The sequence below is a fragment of the Nipponia nippon genome, unplaced genomic scaffold (assembly GCF_047370975.1).
Source record: "Nipponia nippon isolate SJK-2023a ecotype South Korea unplaced genomic scaffold, ASM4737097v1 scaffold_9, whole genome shotgun sequence".
NCBI classification, from domain to species: Eukaryota; Metazoa; Chordata; class Aves; order Pelecaniformes; family Threskiornithidae; genus Nipponia; species Nipponia nippon.
Window position 1 is genome coordinate 20,934,159 of NW_028262413.1, and position 26,155 is coordinate 20,960,313.

The 26,155-nt window shown below is 37.1% G+C and overlaps 1 protein-coding gene across 1 annotated transcript in view; it reads left to right on the top strand.

Annotated features, from left to right (window-relative positions):
* Positions 1 to 26,155, top strand: part of IARS1 (isoleucyl-tRNA synthetase 1) — a 111,714-nt gene that overhangs the window by 11,573 nt on the left and 73,986 nt on the right. Inside the window, exons 7-13 of the mRNA XM_009476712.2 lie at positions 8,157 to 8,274; positions 10,975 to 11,122; positions 13,080 to 13,167; positions 17,409 to 17,469; positions 19,086 to 19,181; positions 24,135 to 24,257; positions 25,713 to 25,804. Coding sequence (XP_009474987.2) covers positions 8,157 to 8,274; positions 10,975 to 11,122; positions 13,080 to 13,167; positions 17,409 to 17,469; positions 19,086 to 19,181; positions 24,135 to 24,257; positions 25,713 to 25,804 — 726 coding nt within the window. The remainder of the gene's footprint in view (positions 1 to 8,156; positions 8,275 to 10,974; positions 11,123 to 13,079; positions 13,168 to 17,408; positions 17,470 to 19,085; positions 19,182 to 24,134; positions 24,258 to 25,712; positions 25,805 to 26,155) is intronic.

Sequence of the window (26,155 nt, forward strand, 5' to 3'; positions counted from 1 at the left end):
CTGGCTTACAGAGGTTACCTCCTCTAATGCTTGCTTTGGATACAGACTCTAAAATATAAACTTTAGATCTGAAATCTCTGTGGTATGAGATTTTAGGAAGTATGTAGGCAGACAACCTCTTAATTTTGTACTTTTTTGCCTCCTGATGCTATTAATTTTCTTTGTAATTATGTAATGAAATATATTTTTAAAAGTCTGCTTTTAAAAATTGGGTTTTCTGGAAAGTCTTACAAGTCTTGGAGGGTCATGTTACAATGCCATTACCAGCTTGCTCTCCAGTAGAACAGGAGGCGGAACCACTGATGTTTGCATAGAGATGGAGGAGGGGAATGGGAAAGGAACATGGGATGCCTGTTTCAAGGCTAAGGGAGATAATGCTTAAAGAGAGCACTGTAACTGTAGTTAGTGCTTTTGACAGGATAATGTACAATTTTTATTAAAAAAAAAAATCAGATCGTTACCTAGGCAATCATCAAACTGAAAATCTACGTTACTGAAGTTACATTTTACGTCCATTAAGAGTGTTCATTTGAATGGTAGATTCTCGTGTTCTTGTCTTACAATTGATTTTATTTATTTTTTTTTAAATGAGAGTTCCTTTTTAAATTTAAAAAAATAGTTTAGTGTCCAGCTAAGTACAAAAGAGAAACTGCAGATTAATTTCTGCATTGCCTGTAACCTGGTAACCATATTGGCCTGTCCAGTGTTTTTATCTTTTGGTTTTTGGATTTTTTTTGTTGTTGTTGTTCTGCCTGTGTGAGTGGAACGCTGCTCTTAGGCCCAGAAAAAAACCGAGTGATAATAATAATGGTAGTGAGCATGGCAACCATGGATTTTGTGGTTAAAATATGGTAAGGATTTTGTCCTTAGTCTTTTAATCAACTAAACATATCTGGTTTAGGTTTTGTTTGTTTGTTTGGGTTTTTTGTTTGTTTGTTGTTTGCCTTTTTTTTTTTTTTTTTTTTCTCCTCCCTAGCTCTTCCTGAGGCGTGCAGTTCTGGAGTGGTCTCAACTGAAATGTCTAGCTTTCTATGAAACATGTTGTTTTCATCCATTATGCTTATATTAAGTTCAGTGAGCTAGCGTAATAACTTGTGATAAATGTTGTTTCCAGTGGTAGCTGATTTTATCCAGATTATTTAAACTTGAAATAGTTCAGGACTCAGACACCAAGTATATCTTTTATTAATATTATCTTGTGCAAGCTCAGGATGCTAGAGAGCATTCTTTCTCATATTTTGTAATGAGTTTGTTGGAAATGGCTGCTTTGTAAGCATTTTGGTACTGTGCCATATGGCAGCTGACAGTAGAATGACTCTTCAGCCTGCTAAATTTTGACTTAGAACAAAACTTCATCCAATGCTAAAATTGTGGCATCCTGGCAGAATTTTTCAGCAGAACATTGAATATCGGTGTCATTAAGCGGTGATACTGCAGTGGTTTCTCATGTGAAGATATAATCAACTCTTCATGTCTTAAATAACTTAAATAGAACTTCTAGTTCTAATTATGTAGAACTTGTATATCCATCCTGCAGCCAGCTTGAATCTCAACGAAAATGTGTTGTTCACTAGAAACAGTACAACGAGAATGATGTTCTTGAGCTAGCATGGAACAAATGCATAATATATTCTTGTATTCTTGCCTTTTTTTTTTTTTTAACAGCTCATGAGATGGATACAGTGAAATTGAGAGCAGTTTGATGTGATCTTAAACTTTTTACTGATCTACATTTGGTCTGAAAGAAGTATATGAACTTTGGGAAAAAAACAACTAGTAAATTATTGTCTTCACTACTGGCTTATTACATAGTTCCCAGGCCAGCTGTCATTTTGCACCTCAAGAACAGTTCTCCCTGGCCACTGAGGAAGCAGTCTGTGAAGTGGTGAGGAGAGGAGGGGAATAGCTCTGTGGTCAGAGCTGTGGCATGTTTCTGGGTCTGATGACGAGGGGTTTCAATTTTCGCCGTTGCACAACTTCAGGGTTAGTTAAACAGCTTTCTATCACCATCTAGTGGCTAAATTTAGCAATTGCAGTCTGAACATGATTAAATTTTGAAAACCGTTGAAAGCTCCGTGTATGTTTTGAAAGACTTGCTTGTATGGTGTGAAACCACAGGTGGTGGAAGCACTTCTAAGCTATTTCTGTACCCTAAGAAGATACTCTTGAGTCCTTTGTGATAACACTAGGTAGTGGGTGGGGAGAGAAAGAAAAATGTTCCTAGTTATGGTAGAAAGTTGGTACTTTACATGTTTGAGATCATGGCTGTAGGCTGAAAAATGCTCTGTTTACTGTGAAAACGCTGTATGGAGCTTCCTTTGGTGATGGGGCTTTTTGTGTATTTCTGCCTTCCCTCCACCAGACCCATCTCAGTTGTTCCATCTTCAGTTTTCCTTTAGGTTTGTTAAGAGGGGAGCTCTCTTTCCTTCCTTACCAGGTGTGGCCTTTGGCCTCACAGCTCTGCCCTTCGATGTTCTGTAGTGGTGTTAGGCTTGGGGTGCCACTGCACTCCTTCTTGAGGCTGCAGCTGAGGATGTTGTAGGTAGCTCCTGAAACTGGAGCATTTGCCTTGGGTTGCCTGACCCCCGATGTGTAGCTTTGTTTTCATTTTGGCATGACATTTTTTTTTCATACTCTATATTCTGAAGATGAGCTCTGTCACTAAATGTCAGTGTCTGGCTGCTTTAGCCCTTCTCAGTGAGAAGGTGAATGGAGGCCTGGTTTGTTGTGAAGATCAAAGCAACTGGATTGTTATGTTGTTGTTTTTTCTGTGTAAGCAGAAAAAATTGTTTTCTGACTTCATTTTTTTTCTGTATGTGGAGTTTATCCAGCACTAAACCAGAATGATTTCAGAACAACAGATCTCTGGGTCCTAATAGGAATCACTATTGCATTTTATCTATTCCACGACTCTCTAATGATTCTCTAGAGAGATACTGTTCATAAGAAACCTTTTTATCCATCTTTCTACTGGCTATCTGCATTTTTTCTCATACTTCTACTTCTTTTGCACATTTAGTGCTCTAGTCCCCTTGTTGCCATCTTATCATTCCAGTCCTTGTTGTTTTATCTCCTCACCTGTATTTTGAAGGAGGAATACACTGAACTCCTACTTAGTTGGATCTTTGGGGTAAGTCTAGCATCAGTTTTAGATATTTATATTTTCTGCTATATAGGTATTTTGCACTTCTGGCTTGATCCAGAATCATTCAACACACTGATCCAAAGATTACATCAGGAAATCCCCTCAGTCTTGCTAGTTGAGAGCTTGGAGGGTAGACCTGGAGCACAATGATCTCTATATGTTAGGATTTTAAAGGTTTCACTGGTAGTTGAGTGTAAGACTTGACAACTTCTGTACTTTCCATTCCTGTGCCCCAGAACAAATGCTTTTCTTGTCTTTTTTATGAAGGTGTCTTTCAGAGATGCTATTCTAAGGACAGGCTGTCTGTGTTTGTTATTTGACTTAATGTTCCTCTTATGTTTAGGCTTTTTTGACTCTGTCCAGTGTTGTTTGAGTACTCTTTTTTTGCATCTGTTTTTGATTGTTGCTTTCTTTTGATTTCATCTTGTCTTTCAAGCGTTGCACATGAGTCACAGCAGAACCTTCTCAGAATCTCTGCTGCTTATGGTGCTGTTTGGATGCAGCCTGCTTGCTGAACTGTGTAGATGACAGGGCTTCTTACATAGTGTGGTGTTTGTGATTTTTGTTGTTGGTGTTTTGTTTGTTTGGTTTTTTTTAAGTCTCCAGAGGCTGTTAAATTGTCACTTTTTCTTGACATGAACTGCTACTAGGTCACACAGCAGTAATTTTGTTCATTTATCTATACTACCATGGATATGTTGAAATCATATACTTCTAGATCCTGCTGTCGTAATGTTTTGCCTGTCTTACTTTTAGCCTTTGTGGGTAACTGAGTTTACAATTCTTGGTTTTGTTTGGTTTTTTTTTCCCCTTTAAAAATAAAAAAGAGGGAAAAGCACTTGACATGAGCTTGAAAATAATTTCTGAATGTTAGTAATGAGTACTTTCATTTTCTGGAAAACTAGAAGTTTTCAAAGCCTTAGAAAACAGTAGATACTGAGTCATTGCAAACAGAACCACTTGATCACTTGTAATCGCTTAGTACCCCAAAGGAATGGCATTAAGAACTTGAGAAGCTCTAAGATCAAATCCTTCTCTTCAATGTGAAATGAATCTTCATGTTTGAAGAGGGCAACTTGATTTTGCATCTGCTAGAGAATACTGTGGGATGTTGGATTTTGTGTGGTATGCCAAGGGTGTTTTGGGTATTGCAATGACTGATTCAGTATCTTTTGGAAGCAAAAACTCCCTTTGTAGGAGTTTTGTTATATTCATGTGGTATTTGCATGGTGTGTATGTGACTTGGATCAACAGACATTGTAGCCAAGTTCTAATTTCTTGGAAGTTATGCCTACGGAGAGAGTAACTCACAGTCTCAGTTACTGACTGGACTCAAACCAGTTGTATCATCCCCTCGTGATGCTTTAGGAGCAACAAACATGTCTTCAGTTTGTGACATGCTTTTTAGAAGTTAAAGCTACCTTGCATCTCTAGGGACCAGATTCTCTGTTAACAAGTGGCTGAAATATGCATCTTGAGTTCACCGTTTCCCTAACTTTGTAAGTGCTGCTCCCACAGCCAAGAGGATGCAACTAAATTTATTTATGTTTGAGGAGAAACATAGAAGAATTAGGGGAAGAGAGTTTGATTTCTAACTTCTGTGAACAAACTTTTTCTGTTTGTCATTAGAAAGGAGCTCTGTGGTTTTGTTAGCTTATTTCTTTCAGAAAGGACTGCAGTTTCAACTTTGGCTTGTAAACCCAGAGCCTCTTTCTTGAAAATCGTCAACATTTTGCAAACATAAGGGTTAAAACACGATTTGATAAGTTATTGTCTAAAATATCATGTGTTGAATTTTTAAGCAAAACATGGTATCTACCTGTAAGTGACTCTTACTGTTAGAGCTAGGTTCATCTTTAGCAGTTGCTTTGTTTTAGGTGGGCAGTGCTGCTGGTACAAAGCTCTTTGGAAGTCATTTCCTGTGTGTTTCTGATGGTCACACAAGAACTGTTCTCAGAAGCTTTCTTGTTAAGGAAACCAGTTCGGTGCTTTTCAAGATTACAGAACAGTTTTTCATAGTGATAATGAGGGCTATTGCATCAAGCAGCAGTCTTGACTCAATCACGGTTCTACTTATTATGTTGAAATGGTTGTCTGGGAGTAGAGGTTATGATAAACTACAAATAAGTGGTCGTTATGAACTGTAATGAGAGCACTGAAGAATGATGTGGTTTGAAAGCCCATCTTTTTGCTCACCAGTAGAACAACCGGGGAGCACTTGGTTTGCAATAGGGCAGAATTACCACAAGAGGGAGATGCTGGCTTGGATTTTTAACTTGGCAGCACCATCTAGTGTTCACCTTTCCTGAAGTTTACAGTTATATTTACAGCTGAATTAAATATTCAGTGTTTCTCTGAGTAGTTTTCTTCTATGCTGTTAGTAGGCAGTGTTCTTTAGAAAGCAGAAATAAAGTGCAGCTTTTTTTCTATAGATATTTTAGTTAACCGTTTTTGAAAGGCAAATAGAACACCTTCAGTATGAATGCTGTCAGTTGTCACAGTCTGCATTAATTATGCTCTGAGATGGTAACCATACATTTAAGTTGGTTTTTTTTTTTTTTTAACTTGCACGAAAACTTCTGCAATTAGCCAGCTCAAATGTATATGCTGAAAGCTGGTGAAACTATATTCATGAATCATTTTTGTAAAACACTGATTTATATTTATGCAAGTTGAAGTTGATACAGTCTCTGTTGTAAAACAGATACGCTCACTGCTGTGTTTCAAATTTGGGTTAGGGGTCAGGCAGCCACAGCTTGACTGTGGGTGACAATTACTGCTTTAACAAAGTTAGTTTTGAGTTGTGTGTGTGTTGTGGTTTAACCCCAGTTGGCAACTACGCACCACACAGCCGCTTGCTCACCCTCCCCCGCCTCCTGATGGGATGGGGGAGAGAACTGGGGAAAAAAAAAAGTAAAACCTGTGTGTTGAGGTAAAGACAGTTTAATAGGACAGCAAAATAAAATAAAATAATAATGATAAAAGAATATACAAAACAAGTGATGCACAATGCAATTGCTCACCATCTGCTGACCGATGACCAGCCCGTCCCTGAGCAGTGATCACCACCCCCTGGCCAACTTCCCCCAGTCTATATACTGAGCATGATGTCATATGGTATGGAATAGCCCTTTGGCTGGTCTGGGTCAGCTGTCCTGGCTGTGCTCCATCCCAGCTTCTTGTGCACCAGGCAGAGCATGGGAAGCTTGAAAAGTCCTTGACTAGTATAAACAAATTGTTGCTAACTGGAGCAACAACTAAACATCAGTATGTTATCTACATTATTCTCATACTAAATCCAAAACACAGTGCTATGCTAGATACTAGGAAGAAAATGAACTCTATCCCAGCCAAAACCAGGACAGTGTGTAAAGTAAGCCACCTTTGTTGGAGTGCACAACTCTGAAAGACTTCTGGGTTTGGCTCCTCTGTGGCAGAACTTGATGCTGCTGAGGGTCTCTTAGCCTTTATCCATCTAGGAATTCAGGTTATTTAATTTTCCTGATGTTAGTGACAGCTAATAGGGAATTTACTAGAGGCCCATGGATGAATCTGAGTGGATTACATGTCTTCATATCACAGTCTGTATTTTCTCCAACTCTCTGATCTGCAAGGTAATAATTATTCTGATTAAGATACCGTATGACTTTCATGACGACAGGCCAGTGCCTATCCTTTGATGTTCTTGTTTCAGGCTGCAGATACAAATCAGTGCAATAGTCTACTTGCATTTTGTCTTGAAGATTACATTTTCAAGCATAGAAGGCAAGACACTGACTTAAACACAGGTCCAGATTCTCAAGCACAAAACAACAGCCTGCAGGAAAAAGTGCTGCTTGCCAGGATGGGGTTGGTTGCTTAGCAATGAGCTATATATCTGGAAACGGACCCAGAAAAGTGATCAGGATGGTTTGAAAACACAGTTTGAGTAAAGGAGCTTTTAAAGTCAGCAGTGTTTAACAGTGTTTAACAGTTTGGATGTGGAATTTGAAATGACCTGACTCAGCAGAAACTCTGATTTTTGAGTTTAATTTGGCATGATTATTTAAGGCTGGTCCTGTACCACACTGTACCACTAAGTGTGCAAGTCAGGGAGACCTGATAAGCTGATAAATGTTGATGATCCTTTAGCAAACCCTGCAGTATTCAGATACAGAGAAACATAGTGTTTTGTCCATCACGTGGCCACTTGATGAGTTACTCTGTGAAGTATGTTTTTCTTCCAGCTTCCATTCATCTTGAGCATTGACTCAGTTTGTCATATTGTAATACTATGTGCTGTCTTGATTATTTCAAGAAGACATAAGGATCTAAATATGCTACAGGCTGTATCGGAGATTTCATAAACAGAGTTAAAGCTTGATGTGAGACTCTGATCTTGCACAGGATCTGAGTGCAGAGTGAGATGAGCTAATAAAGGAGAACATTAATGTAAATTGTGGGACCATAAAACTGAGTTCATTACTTTGCATGGTTAGCTGTGTCCTCTTGTGAAAAATGCTCTTCAGATTGTCAGGATTTACCTGGGGTAGGTTGCAGGTATCTCTAACCTGTATCTGTCTCTCTTCTGTAACACTGGTTGCTGTAGTAGGTGCTCAAGATCATGTGATAAGTGAGCAGCCATGTCGCTACACATCTTCTCTCTAAATTATGACTGATTTCAGCTTTGTTAATAGGTCAAATTTCAGGTCTTTTTTGTATTCAAGAAATTTGAGAAAGATTAATGAGCAATATGGATTTGTGTTTCATCTAAATACTATATGCTGTGCAGTCAGTGCATCGAAAACCAAGTTGGTAGAATCAGCTAAAGCTAAAAATCAGCCAGAAATACACTTGCAAAGAATTTATCTCTTTCCTTTCGACTTGCAAATATTGTGTTTAGTTGATGATTGATTGTTTAAAAAAGGTGTCATTCAGAATGGCACTCCAGCTAGAGTGGAATCCCATTTTGCAGTTGGTTTATTAAATTTGAAACACCAAGTGCTATTCCGTTTTCCTTGTTTACTTCCAGGTGGGTTTTCAAGCAGCTGTATGACAAAGGACTGGTGTACAGAGGTGTTAAGGTCATGCCTTTTTCAACCGCATGCAACACCCCACTGTCAAACTTTGAGTCCCATCAGAATTACAAGGTAAGTACATTATATGTTGCAATCAGATTTCTGTATTGTCGTCAGTTTGGATTTAGAAAGCTTTAGTATTTTTTGCTTGGTGGTACATAAGCATGTTATTACACTCCAAGTTGATATTAAAAATTTAGGTAAATGGGTTAGTTTTCGTTATATTTTGCTATATTTGTTTGAATCACTTGATCTAACCCTTCATATGTTACATACTTTGTTTTGTTCTGGTAAGTTACTCTCTCTTCCTCTCTGGGCTCTCAAGATGAGTATTGCACTGTGTTAGGTTTTTATGTTAAATACTTAGAGGAGAGGTGCGGCTGTCCCTGTCTGCTTAGATCTGAAAAGAGGAAAGTCCTTGGCAGAGTTGAAATCTCCTGTGAGCGGATTAATAAGAATTTCCAAAGACTGGTTGTAGCACAGTATGATAATAGCTCTTCTAAGAATCATTAATTTAGATTGAGAAATTCCAGGAAATGTTTTACCTAATATAATGCATGATATACTGTGTTTTATAAGATGTTCCTTTAAAAATGAATGACTAGGTATACTAGGTGCAGCTTCTCGTTTGCAACAAACTTGTGTTCACATACATGAAGGCGGAACTTGTGTCCCAGCTTTCTAAGTTTCACGTTAGCTTGTGGACAGAGGTTTTGTATCCTTTCTAGTCCGCATCCAGGCTGCCATATCCTTATATCATAAATCTTTCACTTATGTTGTTACTGCAGAGAGCTAGCACAAATTGTACATCTGGTCTTTTTTACATCTTGCCTAAAAAAGGCCAATTTGCTGGCCAAAAATAGTGTTTTTAAAACAAATGCTTAAATAGACTTGCAGTACAGTGCAGTCCACAGATACTAGAGCTTTCAATATTGCTGAGGGGTAATTGACCATACTGAAGAATAAAGGTTTTGTGATTTAAGAAAGTGAGACCTGCAAAGATATCTCAATATTTGTGACTGTCTGACAACTGAAATAATTACTTTGCTCGTACTTATTAACTAACATTTCATGTAGGCTCAGATTAATGAGCTTTCTTTAGAACAAAGACTGTGGGTGGGTTTTTCTGTGTGTGTGTGTGCGCCCCTTTTCCATAGAGCAAAGCTCTTTTCTCGAGTCTTAATGAAATATTTAGATGCTGTTTCTTACTCTAGAACCAGTAGAGTGTGTGTGGGGTGTACTGCTCTGCCACTTCATGCAAAAATTATCTTTTTTGTCTGCTAGAGGTGGTATTTTGAAGACTGAAATGTTCAGGGTCTGTAAGCTGACATGATTTATTCTTGGCAAGACCAGTCATTTCTGGGTGTAAGGCAGCTGTTATCTTTCTCACTGTGGAAAGCAGGCTTTGGCTTCTGTTTATCGATCCTGTGAGAAACAGGACGCAAATCATGAGAAACAGGACACAAGAAGCATGTTTAGAAACTGAGTTATGTGTCTGATGTACGCTTGAGTAAACTATGTCAGCGGCTTGTATTACATTTAACTGAAGAAGTGTTGTCTTCGGATTAAAGCAGGCGTAATTTTGTGAACAGATAAACTATTATACAATGCCATTACTTGGCAGCCTGGATGTTATTTTTTTATGGCTTGCCAGTTGTTTTTATCTACCTGGTCAAATTAGTGCTTCAGAAAATGAAGTGAATAGCCTACAGTGTTGTTTAACAATTAGTAGAGACAGAACTGTAGTGATAGCTCGATCTTTGCTTGGTATTGAGCGCAGTTCGAAAGTTATGTAATATTTATGTTTTACTGTTGACTGCACCAGATGTTCACAGAAAATTCCCTCTGGAGCAGCCCTTAGCTTGGACATAAATAGCTGCTTGTCCCGTGATGCCGTTAACTGTTCCATGATGCTGGATGGAAACCAGAGTGCCTCTCATTAGAAATGATGGGGAGATAGTACCTATTCATGTGTTTGGTGTCTGTGCGCAGGACACCCATTTTTGTTTGGCGTTTAAAATTGATAGTGAAAATTTCACATTTGCAAAATTAGAATTGCTTTTTCCATCTGCTTTTCATACTATGTGAAATGTGAAGTGACTGAATAGGGTTGTACGTCTGAAAGAAAAACTCATTTTCGGGGGATTCTTTTGACTGAGGCGAAGTTTTATAGAGTAGCTGACAAAGGTCTCCTTTCCTGAGATTTTTTTTTTTACTCTTAAATAATGACGTATTCTTGTTTTTTAAGTACCCAAAACTTTTTTTTTTCCTTGGTAACAACAGCTTCTTAATAAGAGATTGCTTCTTCTTAAGTGGCTGTTCTTCCTACTCCCTGATGCTAGAGGAAAAGGTGGGAAAAGGCTTTGTGTAGCGGTATCTGAGAAACTGCTGTTTTTCTTGCCAGTTGAGATTAATCATAAACTTTTAAAATGGGATTATAAGAGGGAACTGGCACTCACCTCTCTTTGGTGTTTTGACAGCTAATTCCCAAAATCTCACTGCTAATCCGAATTTTTAACCCTGTGGTCTTGTCAGACTGACAGTTTGCGCTGGTATAATGGAGGAACATTGCGATTGGTGTTCTCTTCAAGCTTTCTTATGCTGCCGCTTCACCTTCTACCATTACAGTGATAAACTAGGCAAATTGCAAGATAGGTTTTGGTGGATGGCAGTTACTACTTCTTAGATTTCTATTTTCTCACTAATACATGCAGTAAACCTTTTTTTCCCCTCCCTCTCTTTTTCCCCGTTTGACTTTATCTTGTTTTTAAGGATGTTCAAGATCCTTCAGTGATTGTGAGCTTCCCACTGGATGAAGATGCAAGTGTTTCTCTTGTTGCTTGGACCACTACTCCTTGGACCTTGCCTAGTAATTTGGCCCTCTGTGTTAATCCAGAATTGCAGTATGTAAAATTGAGAGGCAAGTGTTAACTGAAGGTGACATATAATGAACACTTCTTTCTTCAGTGCCTGTGAATATGTACTTATATTTTGTATGATAGACTGTTTTATGCTAAATTTGTAGCACTTTGCTGGGGTTGGATCAGTGTTATTTTGAAGGATGAGATTTACTTCCTATGTGGCTGATGATTTCCAGCTGCTGTGCTCTTTTTATTTTATGTGCATTGTGAGGCCTGTTCCCTAAAAAATATTGATAGATGAAATAAAGAACAAGAGCAAATGTTTTATCTGTTTTCTTAAAGTCGTGCTATATTTGAGAGACAGGGAAGTGTGACTGGGTGTCCCCAGCTTTTTTTTCTTCCCTCCTTTCTTGGGGCTCAGACTCATGAAGAAGTTACTGCTATGTGACAGCTAAGTTGCAGTAACTGAACGTCTCTGTATTCTTAACCCATAACAGACCGAAGATATCACATGCTAGTCTCAACCTGACTGAAGTGTGTTTTTTAAGCACAAATGTAAGACAAGGTATATGCTGTGGTTTCCAAAGTAAGAGTACACTTGACCAAGTGCCTTGGCTTACTCATGGATCAGTTGGTTGTGCCTGACTAAAAATAAAGTGTACTATAAGGTAATCTCTTTCCTGAGAGCACCCAGCACTTCAGGAATTGCATGCAACAGACCATGTAGGGTGCCTAAACAATATAGGCTGTTGCTTTTCTCGTTACTGCTTCAAGTAGTTTTCCAGGGTTTGCAGTTCCATTTTTTTTTTCAGTTGGCAATGGAGTATGTTATGATGTGTCTTCCTTTTCACTTAGGTAAAGAATTTATTTTGTTCTTGAAGTCCAGTCCTCTTTAATTAAATCTTGACCTACAACCCCCCCCCCTTTTTTTTTTTAAATTTAAATAAAAAGTAAGCAGGAATTTGGATAAAAGTACTTGTTGCATTGCTGTTTCCAGGTTCTCCCAAACTGCTCATCTTTTCTGACTTTTCAATGCATGTTTAAAAATAAAAAAGAGGGGGGAAGAGATATTCAAGTTAATGATGGCATTTAATCTGGAGTAAATAAATGCCAAAGGTATAATTTCTGGTTCCAACATAACCACATGAATCTAGTGTGTGCTTAAGATGATATTAAACATGAAAAGTTGCAGAGGCCTTTACAGTGAACTCCAGGTGTTTGGGTTTTCTTTGTTTTAAGAGTGAGCTAAATATGTTTCGGTTTTCAAAGGTTTTAACATAAATTTGGTCATCTCAAAAAGAGTTACCAAGGGCTTTCAGAAATAACACCTACACCTGCCTGAGGTGCGGAGTTGTTAGGTTTGGATGTCTTTGGCCTACAGCCTGCTGATGAGATAGTGACTCTGACTAAGATGGTAGGGTAGTAGTCTGAATAAAATTGTCATTGAAGTTAAGAGATCAGGGTTATTTGGGGGTAGAAAATGGGTTTCCTTCATAACATTTCACTTTTAATTTGTATTTACTTCCTTTAAAAAGAAATCCAAGCATAAAATTGATTGGAATAGTAAATCTCAGAAAGGCAGCATAAAGCGCAATTGTTACCCCTAATGTCAACTTAATAATATTGGCTTTATGTAGTAATTGTCCATCTTCTAATTATTTCCCTCTGTTTCAGTTACATATACTGAAACTTTTAAATTGCTTTTCTTTGGCACAACGATAATAGACAAGGTAGGGTATTTCTGCCTCTCAAACAAACACACACACTGAAAATCAGTGGCCTGGGTTTCATCCTTTGGTTTCTGTTTAAAATGAACTTTGGAAAAGTGTTCATTAAGTGGCTATATGGGGAAGAAGTAGCTGGAAACTAGTGGTCGATCAGCAGGATTGTGCTGGGCAGTTTTATAGCTAATATGATACCATCTTGCATAAACTGAAAGGTTTCATAATGGTGCAAATGAGGGTATTAAATTGAGATTTTATGTAACTTTTTGTTTTGTTTTATTTTATATTCTAGATAATGCCACAGAAAAGATTTACGTTTTGATGGAATCCAGGCTGATAGCCCTGTACAAATCTGACAGTGAATATGAGATACTTGACAGGCAAGTACATAAATTATTACACACTTATTAACTTCCAGTATTTTTGTAGATCAGAAGTTAAATGTTTCAAGAAGTTGGATTTTGCAGTTGTCTGAAGATGAGTTTCCCTGCATGTATGTATGTCTTGCAAAAATCTATAAAAGAGATTGAAATGTACTAGACCAAATTGGTCTTGTACATGAAGCTACAAATAGAGTAAAAGTTTCATTGGCTCATTGTATTGTGGTGGGGAAAAAAAAAAGGTTCCGTAGTCCTTCCTTTTCCTGTGTGTTTTCTTAGAAAGACATTGATTTAAAAGGCTCAAAAAAAACCCTGGAGATTGTCCAAATGCTGAACACTTTGTAAACATTGTGTAAATATTTAAAAGGAAATGGGCAAAAGCAAAACCATTGTCTTTAGCCAGCAATACAGCTTCCATAGGATGGTCTACCTAAGTTATGTAGTTAGTGGCAGTTAATGCTTTCTGAAGACTACTTATTCATCTTGGTTCAGTAGAAAAATATGAATGACTAAATAAAACTGTATAGGGAATGCAGGTATTAAATTCTGTAGCTCTCCTAGACAAAATATGTAGCTTGGCTTCTCTTAAATCTTTTGTATAAAACATCAACCTGTTAAAGAGGTAAAATACAACAAATATTTATTTGCTCACTTTATTCAGTCCTGTGCAGTGGGTAAAAAAAAAAAACAAAACAAAACAAACAAAACCAAACAAATAAAAAACAAACCAACAAAACACAAACAAACCCAACAAAAAAACACTCAACACAAAACCACAATGAAACAACAACAAAAAACTTGAAGACTAGAAATTTTTTTGAGAATAACAACCCTTCTTCACTGGTACCAGTTATTTTTATTTTTATGGTTTTTTTTACCAAGCAGTTGAAAGCTTTATAACATGTAAAAAATATTTTAAAAAAGGAGGATGCATCTTATTTCAGCTAAGCCATTACATGTAGTCATTGAATTAGGGGAATATAGAGCTGGAACGTTTGCTTAAGATGTTGTCTACCCTGATGCCTCATACTGTGACAGTTGAATAATTCTTATTTTGTATTTTTGCACTGATTTCTCCACACCCCACACCCCCTCCCAGCTGAATTCTCTTAATCTACCACTTACTCTGTAACAATTTAAGCTGGTACTCAATTTGTAAAGATGATTTTCAGTACTCTCATTCTTCAGGGTTGACAGAACTTCTGATCTCCAGTTTTTTTCCTCCTTTCAGAGTCATCAGTAAAACCATTGAATAGTGTCAGCATTATGATAGTCTCTGCCAGGATAACACTGGAAACTTTCTTTCAGTCTGATAACTGAATTAACAATAACTTTTTTTTCTCAAAGTGGTTGTGCATCCATGTAAACGTACAGTCACCCAGTTAAAATATTTGTGTGTGTCAGAATGACATGTCAAAGTTTCAGAAGCCTTACTAACATTAAGAGTTAAATCTATCTGCTTGCTTGCTAAGCTAGGTAGTCTGCCTAAAAAGAAGTAACTGGGCTTGGTGTGACTTACTCTTGACAAATTCATATTGTATGTTCTTTAGCACTTCACTTTTTAAAAACTGTTCAGTCACTTAAATTTGAATCAGGTTGTTATGCTAGTCTGACTGGTTTTTAGGTCCATCGGTACTCCATTTCTCTCTTGAAGTACAGGTACTGTGTTCCTTACCAGTCTTTTGAAACTTCTTCAGAGTGTCTAAAAACTAAGCCTTCTACCAAACCCACTCTATTTTCCTAAATATTTTTGTATGCATTTCCTTTAGACTTAAAAAAATATAAGCAAGGTGGATGTATTAATACTTGTTGATCTATTGTCTTTTGGTTCCAAATTCTTCTTTTAATGGAATACTACAAATTTAATTTCTGTCTGGTTGCAGTCATTCTATATCCAGGAATGCACTGAATGTCTCGGCCTTTTTTGGTGTGGTGTTTTCATCAGAACTGTGAAGTACCTGCTCTTTAAGACAGTCATACACAGGTTTCAGTCATCATTGCTTCTGTCCCTGGCTAGTTGTATTACTAATTTTTTTTTTTTGCCCGCAATCTTTATTTTTTTTTTTTTAAACCTCTGTGTACCTATACATAAGGCTGCTAGTAATTTCTGTTCTCATTGCAGAGTGGTATATTTTTCTTCTTTCTTTGTTAGTGCTACAGTCTTATCAAGCTGACTTTTTTTTCTTGGTCATGCTCCAATTTTTATGTTAAGTAATAAATTAGTTCTCTCAAATGTGAAATGTGAGACAATTAAGAGGTAGCTGGTAGTTGAATGGATCTTTTAAAGATTTAGATCTATGAGTATATAAGCTCATGGAAATGAATTTTCCCATTTCTACTCTTAACTTTTTTCTTTCTTCAGCTCACTTTTAAATTCTCAGGCAGTTAGGCCCTCAAGGGAGAAAATCATGACACTTGCTGTATACCAGGTGGCAGGCTGAAGTCAAGGAATGATCTTACTGAAAATTTTCTGTATCTGAAGTCATCTGAACTTCCTGAGTACTCTCAGCCTTTCCCTCCTCTCCCAAACCTGACTTTTCTCTCCCTTTTCCTCTCAGATGCTTGTGAGAGCAAATGGGAATACTTGTTCTTTGTTTCACTGATGGGATGGCTACCATCTTTATCAGAATACTTTCTGTAGCTTTGCACAAATGTCTCTGTATATTACCCCACTTTTGGCCATGGAGTGGCTTGTTATTTTATTTAGCAGTTGTAGATATGATTGAAGAGCGTTTTCTTCCCTTTGTGTTGCATTTCAGTCTATTTTCATATTAAACACTTCATTTCTTTACAGTATTTTCCACTGTTGTCTCTTTTTGGATTCTAGAGAATCCAACAAAGAGATTTCTGATCTCTTGAGAGTGAAGGATTACTATAGTGATTTTAAATGAGTCTGTTATTAATAAAACTTAGGTCATAAGGAGGCAGCACTATATAAATTTTCAGCTTGAAGTTGAGGACTTTGATAAACAAGTATTTCAGATATCAAAAGAGAAGATTGGGAATGTGATCCACAACCCTTACCTTTCACTTACCTGCGTTAAATAAAAATTTAACTACTTTTTTTTTTTAAGCTAGTTCTAGTGCTACATGTTCTGTATCTGAGCATTCCCACATCTGTGTGGCTGAGCACTGGGAAGCTTTACTCTCATCTGATCCCAATTAAGCACCTCAAACATTCCTAAGGCTGTTTGTAATAGAAAATATATAAACCATCTGCGAAGCTGTGCCTTAAAATAGAAATATCCCCTTTTCCTAGTGGATATTATGTATGCCGAGCTGAGGAGTCATACTTTTTAACTTGGCCATAAATACTGCTTGAGCTCCTTTTTGTACAATGAAACAGCTTTGTAGAGTTCCCCACTTTGAAGTAGTCAAATGTTTTATTATTTGACCATTGTTTTAGAAGATGTGAATCAAGAAGAGTACAGGGAAAGACCACAGCTGTGACACATTGAGAGGTAGTCCATCTATTAAACGAAGTTGTGTTTTAACTAGACTTTTTCCTGAAATGGAAGATTGAAGCACTTTGAGGGGAGTTCTGAGCAATGAATCCCAACCTAATCACCATCTGTGTCGACTATTGTCAGAAGCCTGAAGACAGTCAGATCTACAGGCTCTACCTCTATCTTGTATTTCTTGTCTGGCTCAGTTGGTTCCTCAGTCAGTCCTGTCTGTGTTGGATCTTTCTCTGAGATGCCTGTGGAGAGCTTGGATGCCTAGTTTTAGGAAAAGAAAGGAGGCATCCAAGCTCTAAAACTGCAATAACCTGTATCACAATCTTCTGTGCATATAACTTTTAGGTGGTTTGGATCAGTGCTTACTTAGTTCTGTTGAACATGCTGAGCTATAGGGCTTTGTTGTTATGAATATTAAACTGAAATTGTGTTTTATCCAGAAGCTCCTTGCCCAGCTTTACCAGAAATAGATTGTTATTAGTTCTTAATTCCTACATTACTTTACAATGATTCCTTGATAAAAAGACCATCAAATACAAGTGTACCTGTTGACTGTTAGCAGAGATGCATTAAGACATGTTATGGTTTTTGTCCAAGTCCAAATTGCCAAAGAAGTGTAGAAATGGGAAGCAAACTATTGAGAAAATACTTTTTTCTTCACCTTATAAAGTCAAATTCTGTTAGGGATGGGGAAGAAGGAAATAGGAAAAAATAGTATTTCTACCAGCTGACTAAGCAATTTTCAAGTTGTTAATTTGTGTTCACATAAATATTTCTCCTCAGGTTTCCTGGCATTGCTCTTAAAGGCAAGAAGTATAAACCACTCTTTGACTATTTTATTCAGGTAAGATGAACAAGTTTGGTGTTTCATACAGGATACAAAGACAAATGTAAAAACGATTCTCAGTATTCCTTGTTTGTATTACAAAAATCTTGCGTCCTAATAACAAACCCCATATTGTATTAAAGTAGTTCAAAATCCTAGTGAAACGTTGAAAAACAGAAGGTTGACTTTTTTCTGTACTTTTTCCCTTAAGTTTTAAATGCATTCAGAGTAAGAACTCGGTGATAAATAGTAGTTTGACTTCAGATTGCAGAGAAACTTCCAATTCACATTAATAAATGGGCAGTATTCTCTCAACTTTTCATCTGGTGAGCTTCTGTCATCTGCCTGTTAAGTCCACAAATTTTGTATTCACAAGAGAATGACTTTGACTGTGGGTAACAGTTGCAGACATGTAGTGTTTTCCATTGAAGTGTTAAAAGTCTTCGCTGAAATAATAACTGATATATCTGTTTTTTATGGATGTCCTCCTGTGCAGCATTTAAGCACTGTGTAAGTCTAGCATAGTTAATAGCACTGCAGATGATAATAGAATATATAGCAATAACAGAGGGGGCAGAGAATGTATATATTTTGAAAAAAATTCTGATTAAAAATTGATTAAATTTTTCAAAGAGTTGAAGTGGATTACAGTACTGCTGGACAAGCAGCTGTTAACTTGTGTAAGGGATTTGGTCATTTGTGACTACCATCTGTTCTGAAGTGAAGTTCGTGAAGGTGAGAAAACCTCTGTAGGGAGTAGGACCTGTTATGTCTAGAAAAAGGTCAAACACATAGCTGAATCTGAAAAACGGGACTGCAGGTGTAAAGGTTTGGAATGGATACATTTTTTGAGTCCTGCTGTACTTCTAAGGAGCAGATGGGCATCTACTTTTTTTTTTTTTTTTTTTTTTTAGAATGGATGTCTTGTCTTGAAATATCCCTCTTCAGAACAAGCCAAACCTAATATTTTGTAATATATTTGGTTCAGCTGTGACTGCAGTGATTTCTTTTAGTACTTTTGTTTTAAGGAATAAAAAATAGCTCTGTTTTTCATTATCTACATACTGAACACACTGAAAATTTTCAGATCTTTTCTTGGCAATTTTCTATGTGTTGTTTTGGGGGTTTTTTGTGTGTTTGGTTTTTTTACTTGATACTTACCACCTTCTCATTCTCTGGAGGAAGTAAAATATATTACTATAAAAGCAAACTTCTTTTTTAAAATTAGAAGGTACAGTGGACATACAAAAATGCAAGGAGACTTCAATGTATAGAATCCCTGTAGCTTTCTTGATTGTATCCTCACTTACAGGAGTGTATTGATTTGTAGTCTGTTAAGCACAGAACTGTGTGAAGATCTGTGGCTTGAAGAGTAATTGGCTATGAGGCCTTCTGGAGAGGTCTTAGTTTTAATCACATCTGACACTGTTTAAATGAAGTATACAGCCTGGGTGCCTAAGCTATGGGAAGTGATTAAATAATGTTAGGAATGTCACATTTTACTGTGCCACTTATTTTTGATGCAGTTCTTCGCTCTTGCAGGTGGCTAGTGGCTTTTCCATATTCTTAAGAATTCTGTTTTGCTCTCTATATACGTGTACATGTATATTAAAAAACATGTTTTTGTGTTACAGTGCAAAGATAAAGGTGCCTTTGCTGTGGTAGTAGACAGTTACGTGAAGGAGGAGGAAGGCACAGGTGTTGTACATCAGGCCCCCTATTTTGGTGCTGTGAGTATGAACTACATACCTGTTATGTTGATTTTGTTCCAACACACATTGCTTGGCTTTCCAGCTACTAGGGACTGTCTGTCAGGGTGACTATGATATTAAATAATTCTCCCATTTGCTACTTAAAAATGTAAGAATACAATGTAGCATTGTATTCTAATGAGTTCTTGCACTCACTAGTGCCCTTTGTGTGCTAGACTGGAGATTTTAGGTGTCCCTTGGTTTGGTTATTGTTGTGGTATGTGAAGTGAACTCACCACTGTATCTTCTGAGTGTCATTGATCTTAGATTTCTCAAAGTCTAAATTTACAGCTTCAAGAAGAAGTGATCTGTTACACTGATAGCCAAAACTGGCTTGGCTAAGTGATAATTTTGGATGGTAACAGCAGTTCTGCTCAGCACACTGGCCTTCTTCAGTGTTTCAATTTCATTACTCATTGGGCTTTTAGAGAATGAAAAAATGCTTTGACTGCTTTTGTACTGGGACTTTATCCCTCAGTGTAAAAGGGGTTTGTTGCACTCCGTTCTTTTTTCTGTCTTTATTGTCCTTTCCTTTAGTCTATTCTTCTGAAGGTTAAGGGGGATAATTTTTCATGGATTTCATCATTTCAGTTTTTGGACACATGAATTAAATGCGGTAGTTTGGACTCATTGTCCTTTATGTATAGTGTCCTGTGTTCAGTCATTATCCAAAGATGCCCTCAAAAAACTTGCAATAGAGCTGCCAATGCCCAGCAATTAGCAATCCCTGGACCACAAGCTCTATCATCATTTCCAGAAACTGTTGGCATTAGTAATAGGCCTCTTTGTATTCATGTGAAATATTCCATCCTTTTTTGTCTTCTGTATTTTTCTAAAGGGTGCATCCATTTTGATGTCATTTCCCTTGTCTAGATGAACATGGATATGAAAAGATGTCCCAGCTTAATACAGCTGTGAATAAAGAAAATCAGACTGGGCTGTATGTTATTAGTTAATAAAGAAATTTATGGTGACTGGTAAAGTGTCTTAGGAAGTCTGAAGCCTATCACACTACTTGCACCTCTGATATTCCCCTATAGCTAAATTTTGCAAGGACTTGACTGAGGGGTGAGGGAACAGACTTGATTTTGAGGCAGGAGCTCTTGCTGCAGGAGATGGAGTAAAGAAAGAGAATAGGCTGCTAATATAGAAGGAGCTCTGGAAGAAACTTTCCCTTGGCTGCTGTATTGTTTTGTTGTGTATTTGCACAATACAGTTTAGTTGTTGGAAACAGCTTGTTGGAAAGCCTGAGTGGCCAGTTAGAGCAAGGATTATCTGCCCTCTTTTATTTGATTTTGTTATAAGCCCACAGAGATTTGTGTAAACACAGAGCAAAAAAAATCTTTAGTCTCTCTCCTGGGAAGCCAGCACTTACCTTTAAAACTATTTTTTTTTAAAAACATGAGAGTATCAGTTAAATGCATTGCAAAGAAAAAATGCATGAAATATTTGTGTGAGGAAAAAGAACACTAACCTCACGAACAAAACTTTGCACTCATTAGCTAAGGAGCAGCTTGACTTTATAATGCGTGATGCATAGACCTGAGTCAACTGGATATGCTGCCTGTAGAAGGAAATTGCATAGTATATGTTGCACTTAATGCTGCTACCTTTTTTCTTTTGGGATGCATGTAGCTCACTTTTCGCAGCCCGCTGGTTATTTTTGTTCATAAAGGCTCACAAAGGGTTCTGGTTTAGGTTCAGAAATTCATCATTGTACAGTAGGGTCTATATAGAATACTGGCATTAAATGTTTGCCTTCAAGTGGGCAAGCTCAGATGAAAGAGGAGAGATAGTCCTGCCTACAGTCATGAGTTATCTTCCTAATTAATCGGCTTCTCTGTGAATTCCTTTGCTGTTGTGTTGAAGGTGAATAGGAAAGAGGAAAGGGGTAAGTGGAGTAGGAGGCAAGGGTCAGAGGAGAAGAAAAAGAGCACAGTCCTTCACAGAAAGTGTTGTATCTTGTCTCTATCCCTCCCCCTTGATATAAGTAAGTCCCTTGGATAAATAGGGATAGAAAGTAAATTTTTTTAAAATTCTACTTGCTGATACGTATTCCATATTGCTGATAGCTTAGAAATGTATCCTTCTCCAACAAAATTTAAAGTAAAAATTCACCTTCATTTAGTTCCAGGATATGTAGTTTCATTGTCTTGTGTGATGCTTTTGCCAAATACAAACTGCCACACAATATCAGAGCACTCTATTATTTCAGTTCAAAAGAAATGAAAATTAAAGCTCACAGAACAAGACAAACCTGTATTAAAAACTCTGTAAACTCATTGTAGCTCCAGATTAACGTGACACTAAAATTCAGCTGCTCAGGCACTTCATCATATGTAGAGGTATCTACAGTCAACTTAAAAAGCTTTAGTAACATTTTAATTTGCATACAAGACCTATACTTCTAGTGCCTGCTCAGACTGAGTCACAGAAGTTTCATAGATATGTTACTGTTGCACTTTCTTTTCAGTTAATTGCACAAGTATTCTTGATTTTTTTGTTGTTGTTGTTGTTGAGGTGCTGAATGTGAACCTTTTGCTTCATGTTTTTGTTGTGTTTTGTTTTTTTTTTTTAATTTCAGATAAAAAAGCTTTGAGTTCTCATCAATGATCTGTTTAATAGCTTCTGCTTCATTCATTTTGTGTATGGTTTTTAACTTTTATTTGTAATCTTTCGAGAGACCTAATCGTGGCAGGGTTACAAAAGTGAACAGTATGACTTCTCTCCTGCAAAGAATTGAAATTTGTTGTAGCTTTCCAGTGGAGCTTAGCATTTGTGGATTTCTGTATGTGCCTGAATATATTCTTGGGTTGTGGCTGCTGAAGCAGATCTTCATTAAATCAAATGTCAGGTCAGTCTGGAAAGCTTTTACATTCAAGTTTGAGTTCTTCAAAAGAAAGGAACTAACTGTAGAAAACCAAAATAGCAAAGCCCTTTATATATCATTGGCTGCATCAGCGATGCAAATTGAACTGAACCATCTCTTGACCTAGGTCCTGCGAAGTGGAAGGTTTGTTATTATGTTTTAGCTAGGTTGTGAGTGTGCCAAGCTTTGTAGTCTTTGCTCGCTGCTTCTTCAAAGCCTTTTACAATTCACTGTCAAATCAGGGTTGACAGTAGTTCTGTCATCTGGCCTACGTTTTAAACACTGCAGTCTGCTTGTTGTATCCCAGCAATAATAGCTGATGAAAAGTCAACTGAGGATGGGCTTATCTTAGTTAATCTATTGACTGAAGAAGCTGGTTGACAAAGTGGAGGCTGAATGATCGTGATGGCTGTCTGCAGCTGCTAGAGAATGGAAAGAGACTATGGTTTAGAGTAAACGAGTGCTGAAACTGAAGTGGTTTTTCATGTCTAAGTGTAGAGCCTTAGTACATGAAATAGCCAACTTCACTGTCGTTATGGATAAGTTTCATAATTCTAAAATATACTGTTGATTAACAGGCAACATCTGCCAGATCTGGCTTGAGGGAGCTGGTAACTACAGGGCCTGGTGGGTAGGTTTGGAGGTTCAGGATGAGGACCACAGAAAGGATCTGGAAACTCTGCTCTGTCAGTCCAAAGTTGGCTCAAAGTTCGTTGTATCTAGGAAAGGAGAATTCAGTTAGCTATGGGCCGCTTACTTATTTAATGCTTATTTACACACTTGCTTCTGGTGTGGTCTCCTTGATCAAGGTGGACAAACTGCTTTGGAGTACAACTTCTATGAAATAGCTGCTGCATTTTACAAAAGGTAAATGAGCTCTAAGCATAGAGGAGGCTAACAGTTCAACTGCTGCCAGTTTTAGTGGGCAAGGTCACTGCAGGTTGTGTTTCACACTATACAAAACTTCAGTTTTTGTTCCTGAAATCTGTGGTTTCCCCTGTGTCATCACAGGGGAGGAGCAATACAGGAAACTCTTAAGACTCAAAAAAGCACCCTGACTTGATGCAGACTTAGACGGGGCCTTTTTGAGGAAAAATGAAGTGATTCTGTGAATGTGCTGAGAGTGAATGATCTGTGACTGTTCCCTTCTCCCTTCCCCTCCCACCCCCAATAATGTTCTCTCACCTTAGAGCAAGAAAATGGGTGATCTGGAGTGGTAATTGGCTAAGATATGGACTTACTTTGACTTCAGACTTGAAATTAATATCTGAACTTTTCTGTTCCCCTAATAATTTTGTTTTAATCTTTTCTAAGATACCATTGTTGTTTAGTTATGTTCATGAAAGTCTGAAGTGACCCTCTTTTTCTTAATTTTTTTTTCTTTATGTTTTTTTTTCTTACTGGTACAGGAAATTAAAAATTTAAATGGAGGCTGGCCAGGAAAATAAACTGTGATGTTGTCCATGTGTGGTTCTTGGTCAGTAGCATTGCCTACGGGCCAACAAAAAATGAGAAATACAGATGTAAAGGCTTTGGATCATAAAGACATTCAGAAAATGGGATTTCTTATGTGGAGTTCCAGAATTAGATTGATTAAAACAACCTGCCTTCTGAAAAATGCCATGCAGGCTTGTGTGCTAAACAAGGAAGTCTCTGGCTAGTACAAGAGCATGGCATAGTGGTTGTCCATTCCTTTACTATGCATTAGTAGCCTGAAGCTGTTGACTACATGTGTGTATGCGTGTACATACACAGATGAAATGTGTGTGTATATATATGCACGTATATGTATATGCACAGAAGCACATGCACATATCCCCTCTACTAGGTGAGAGAAAACAGATATTCATTCTGAAGAAATCATCATTTCTGTGATGAATGAAAGTACAATCCTGTAAAATACATCTTTTCCTATGCATATTTGGGATTAGTGAAGGCTGAGTATTTTGCTATTCTTGTACAGTAATCACGTTTTCTCTTTAATATTTAATTTCTTTTTCCAGGGATAGATATTTTAACCAGTATTTTGTATTTCTATAACTTGGCACTTGTCTCTTTTGTAGGATGATTACAGAGTCTGCATGGATTTTAATATTATTCAGAAAGATTCTGTGCCCGTTTGTCCGGTTGATGCATCAGGCTGCTTCACAGCAGAAGTGACTGAGTTTGCTGGACAGTATGTGAAGGTTAGTGGACTTGGAGAAAGTAAATTACTACTTTATTCAAGATAAATTTTATATATGGTAGAAGTGTTCTTTTCTTTCCCTAAGAAAGAAAAGCATTGTCTTCAATGTGTCTTTGGTATCTGGAAAAATCAAAACTGTGTTTTAACATTTGCAATAATGTTGCAATTGTTTATTACAATATCTGAAAAATAAGGAATTTGAAATTGAAGTAATACTGTGTTTCTAGTAGTGAAAGGGAAGAGGAGTGTCTCCTGTTCACATCTACTGCAGAAAGAGTCTCACTTTTTCCTTGTTTCTTGTGGAAATGTTATGTATGCAATCTCTAGGCAAGTGTGCAGAGGCCTCCTTTACCTTTGGATGACTTCTGAATTCACAAATTAAGTTTATACCAGCCAGTTAGTGTAACATGACTTGTTAGAGCTGAGAAATCCAGTCATTTTCCCCACTTGTGGGACGTGTTGCAATGTGAATTTACTTGCCTATAGATGCAAGAGAATCCATGTAAAAGGAACCCACGGGAACTCGATTGCTACAGACACAAATCCATAGAAAGGAGTGCCTCTTTAATTCTATGTACTAAGAAAACAAATTGGTTTTAGTCATTTTCCTGCTGGTACAGTTTGATAGCAAAGCATGTTCCTGTAAACACAATATACTTGAAAAAGGCTTAAAAATCTTGTATTGCATTTGAACTCAAACAGCTGTTATTGCTTCTTGCTATATATTAAGGCAAATAAGAGAACACTGGAGGCTACATGTTTATTTTCTTGCTAGTAGGAATATGAACTGAAGGCTCTGGGAAAATATTCTTATGATGCTGAATTCTTAGCTTATGAATATTGTTGTATCATAAATCTTTGTATAATTTTTTTTTCCTTTCTTAATGTTATGTCGACACTTGTTTGTTCAGTAGATTGCCTTCGGTTATTAATGTACAACTTTTACTTTCAGCTTAGAACGTAAATCCTGTTTAGTTAGTAAGGTACTGTAAAAGATGCTTCAACTTCTGTAACTGTAGTCACGTTAGAGGAATTTGTTGTAGTGAAGTCTAAATATTAGGTAAGAAGCACTATGTGGCTTCCTGTCACAAAATCATAAGACTTAATGAAAGATTTAAGATATTAAATGATATGAGTTCTGGCTTGTATTAGTGCTACAGAAAAACTGAATTTTGTACACAGTTGTGTGTATGTGGAACCAGAGTTAAGGGCAAAAAGGGACTGATGCTTTATACCAGGATTTGGAGAGCAAATAGCTTTCCAAATTTAGTGTTTTACAGTGCCTCTGCAGTAAATGCATAAATTATATAGAAGCTTTTTGCATTTTTTGTGTATGTAAATACTGGATTATTTGTATGGGTCTTCTTAATTTGGGTATTGGAGACAAATCCTGTAGTAGCTTACTAAAATAGTGAAATTTGTATTCCAAGGAAAATTTTTTGTTCTGTCTTTTTAGGATGCAGATAAGAACATCATTAAATTACTGAAAGAGAAAGGCAGACTGGTTCACAGCAGTAGTTTTAAGCACAGCTATCCTTTCTGCTGGAGGTAAGGAGAGAAGTGCATATGGCTTTAAAATTGGGAGTTCTAACTGAGTAGTTCTTCAGGTTTGTCTCATTTTTCCCCTCCCTTGACCTACTTAATTTTTTTTAACAAGACTAAAAGTAACAGGAATCAAAAATATTGAATTAGGAGAGCTCCAATTTGGTTTAGTAATGAAGTAAATTAATTTTTTTTGCCATAAATCTGATTAATTTAAGTGTAGTGCTGAAAACTTTTTTCTGTTATGATTTTACAGGTGTGTTTTTGTAGCTTGAACTTCTCATTCTTTGGTGTTGCATGTAGTATTGCTGACTACTTTTTGAAGATGGGTATAAGTCGTCTAAAAAAGCTTATTTT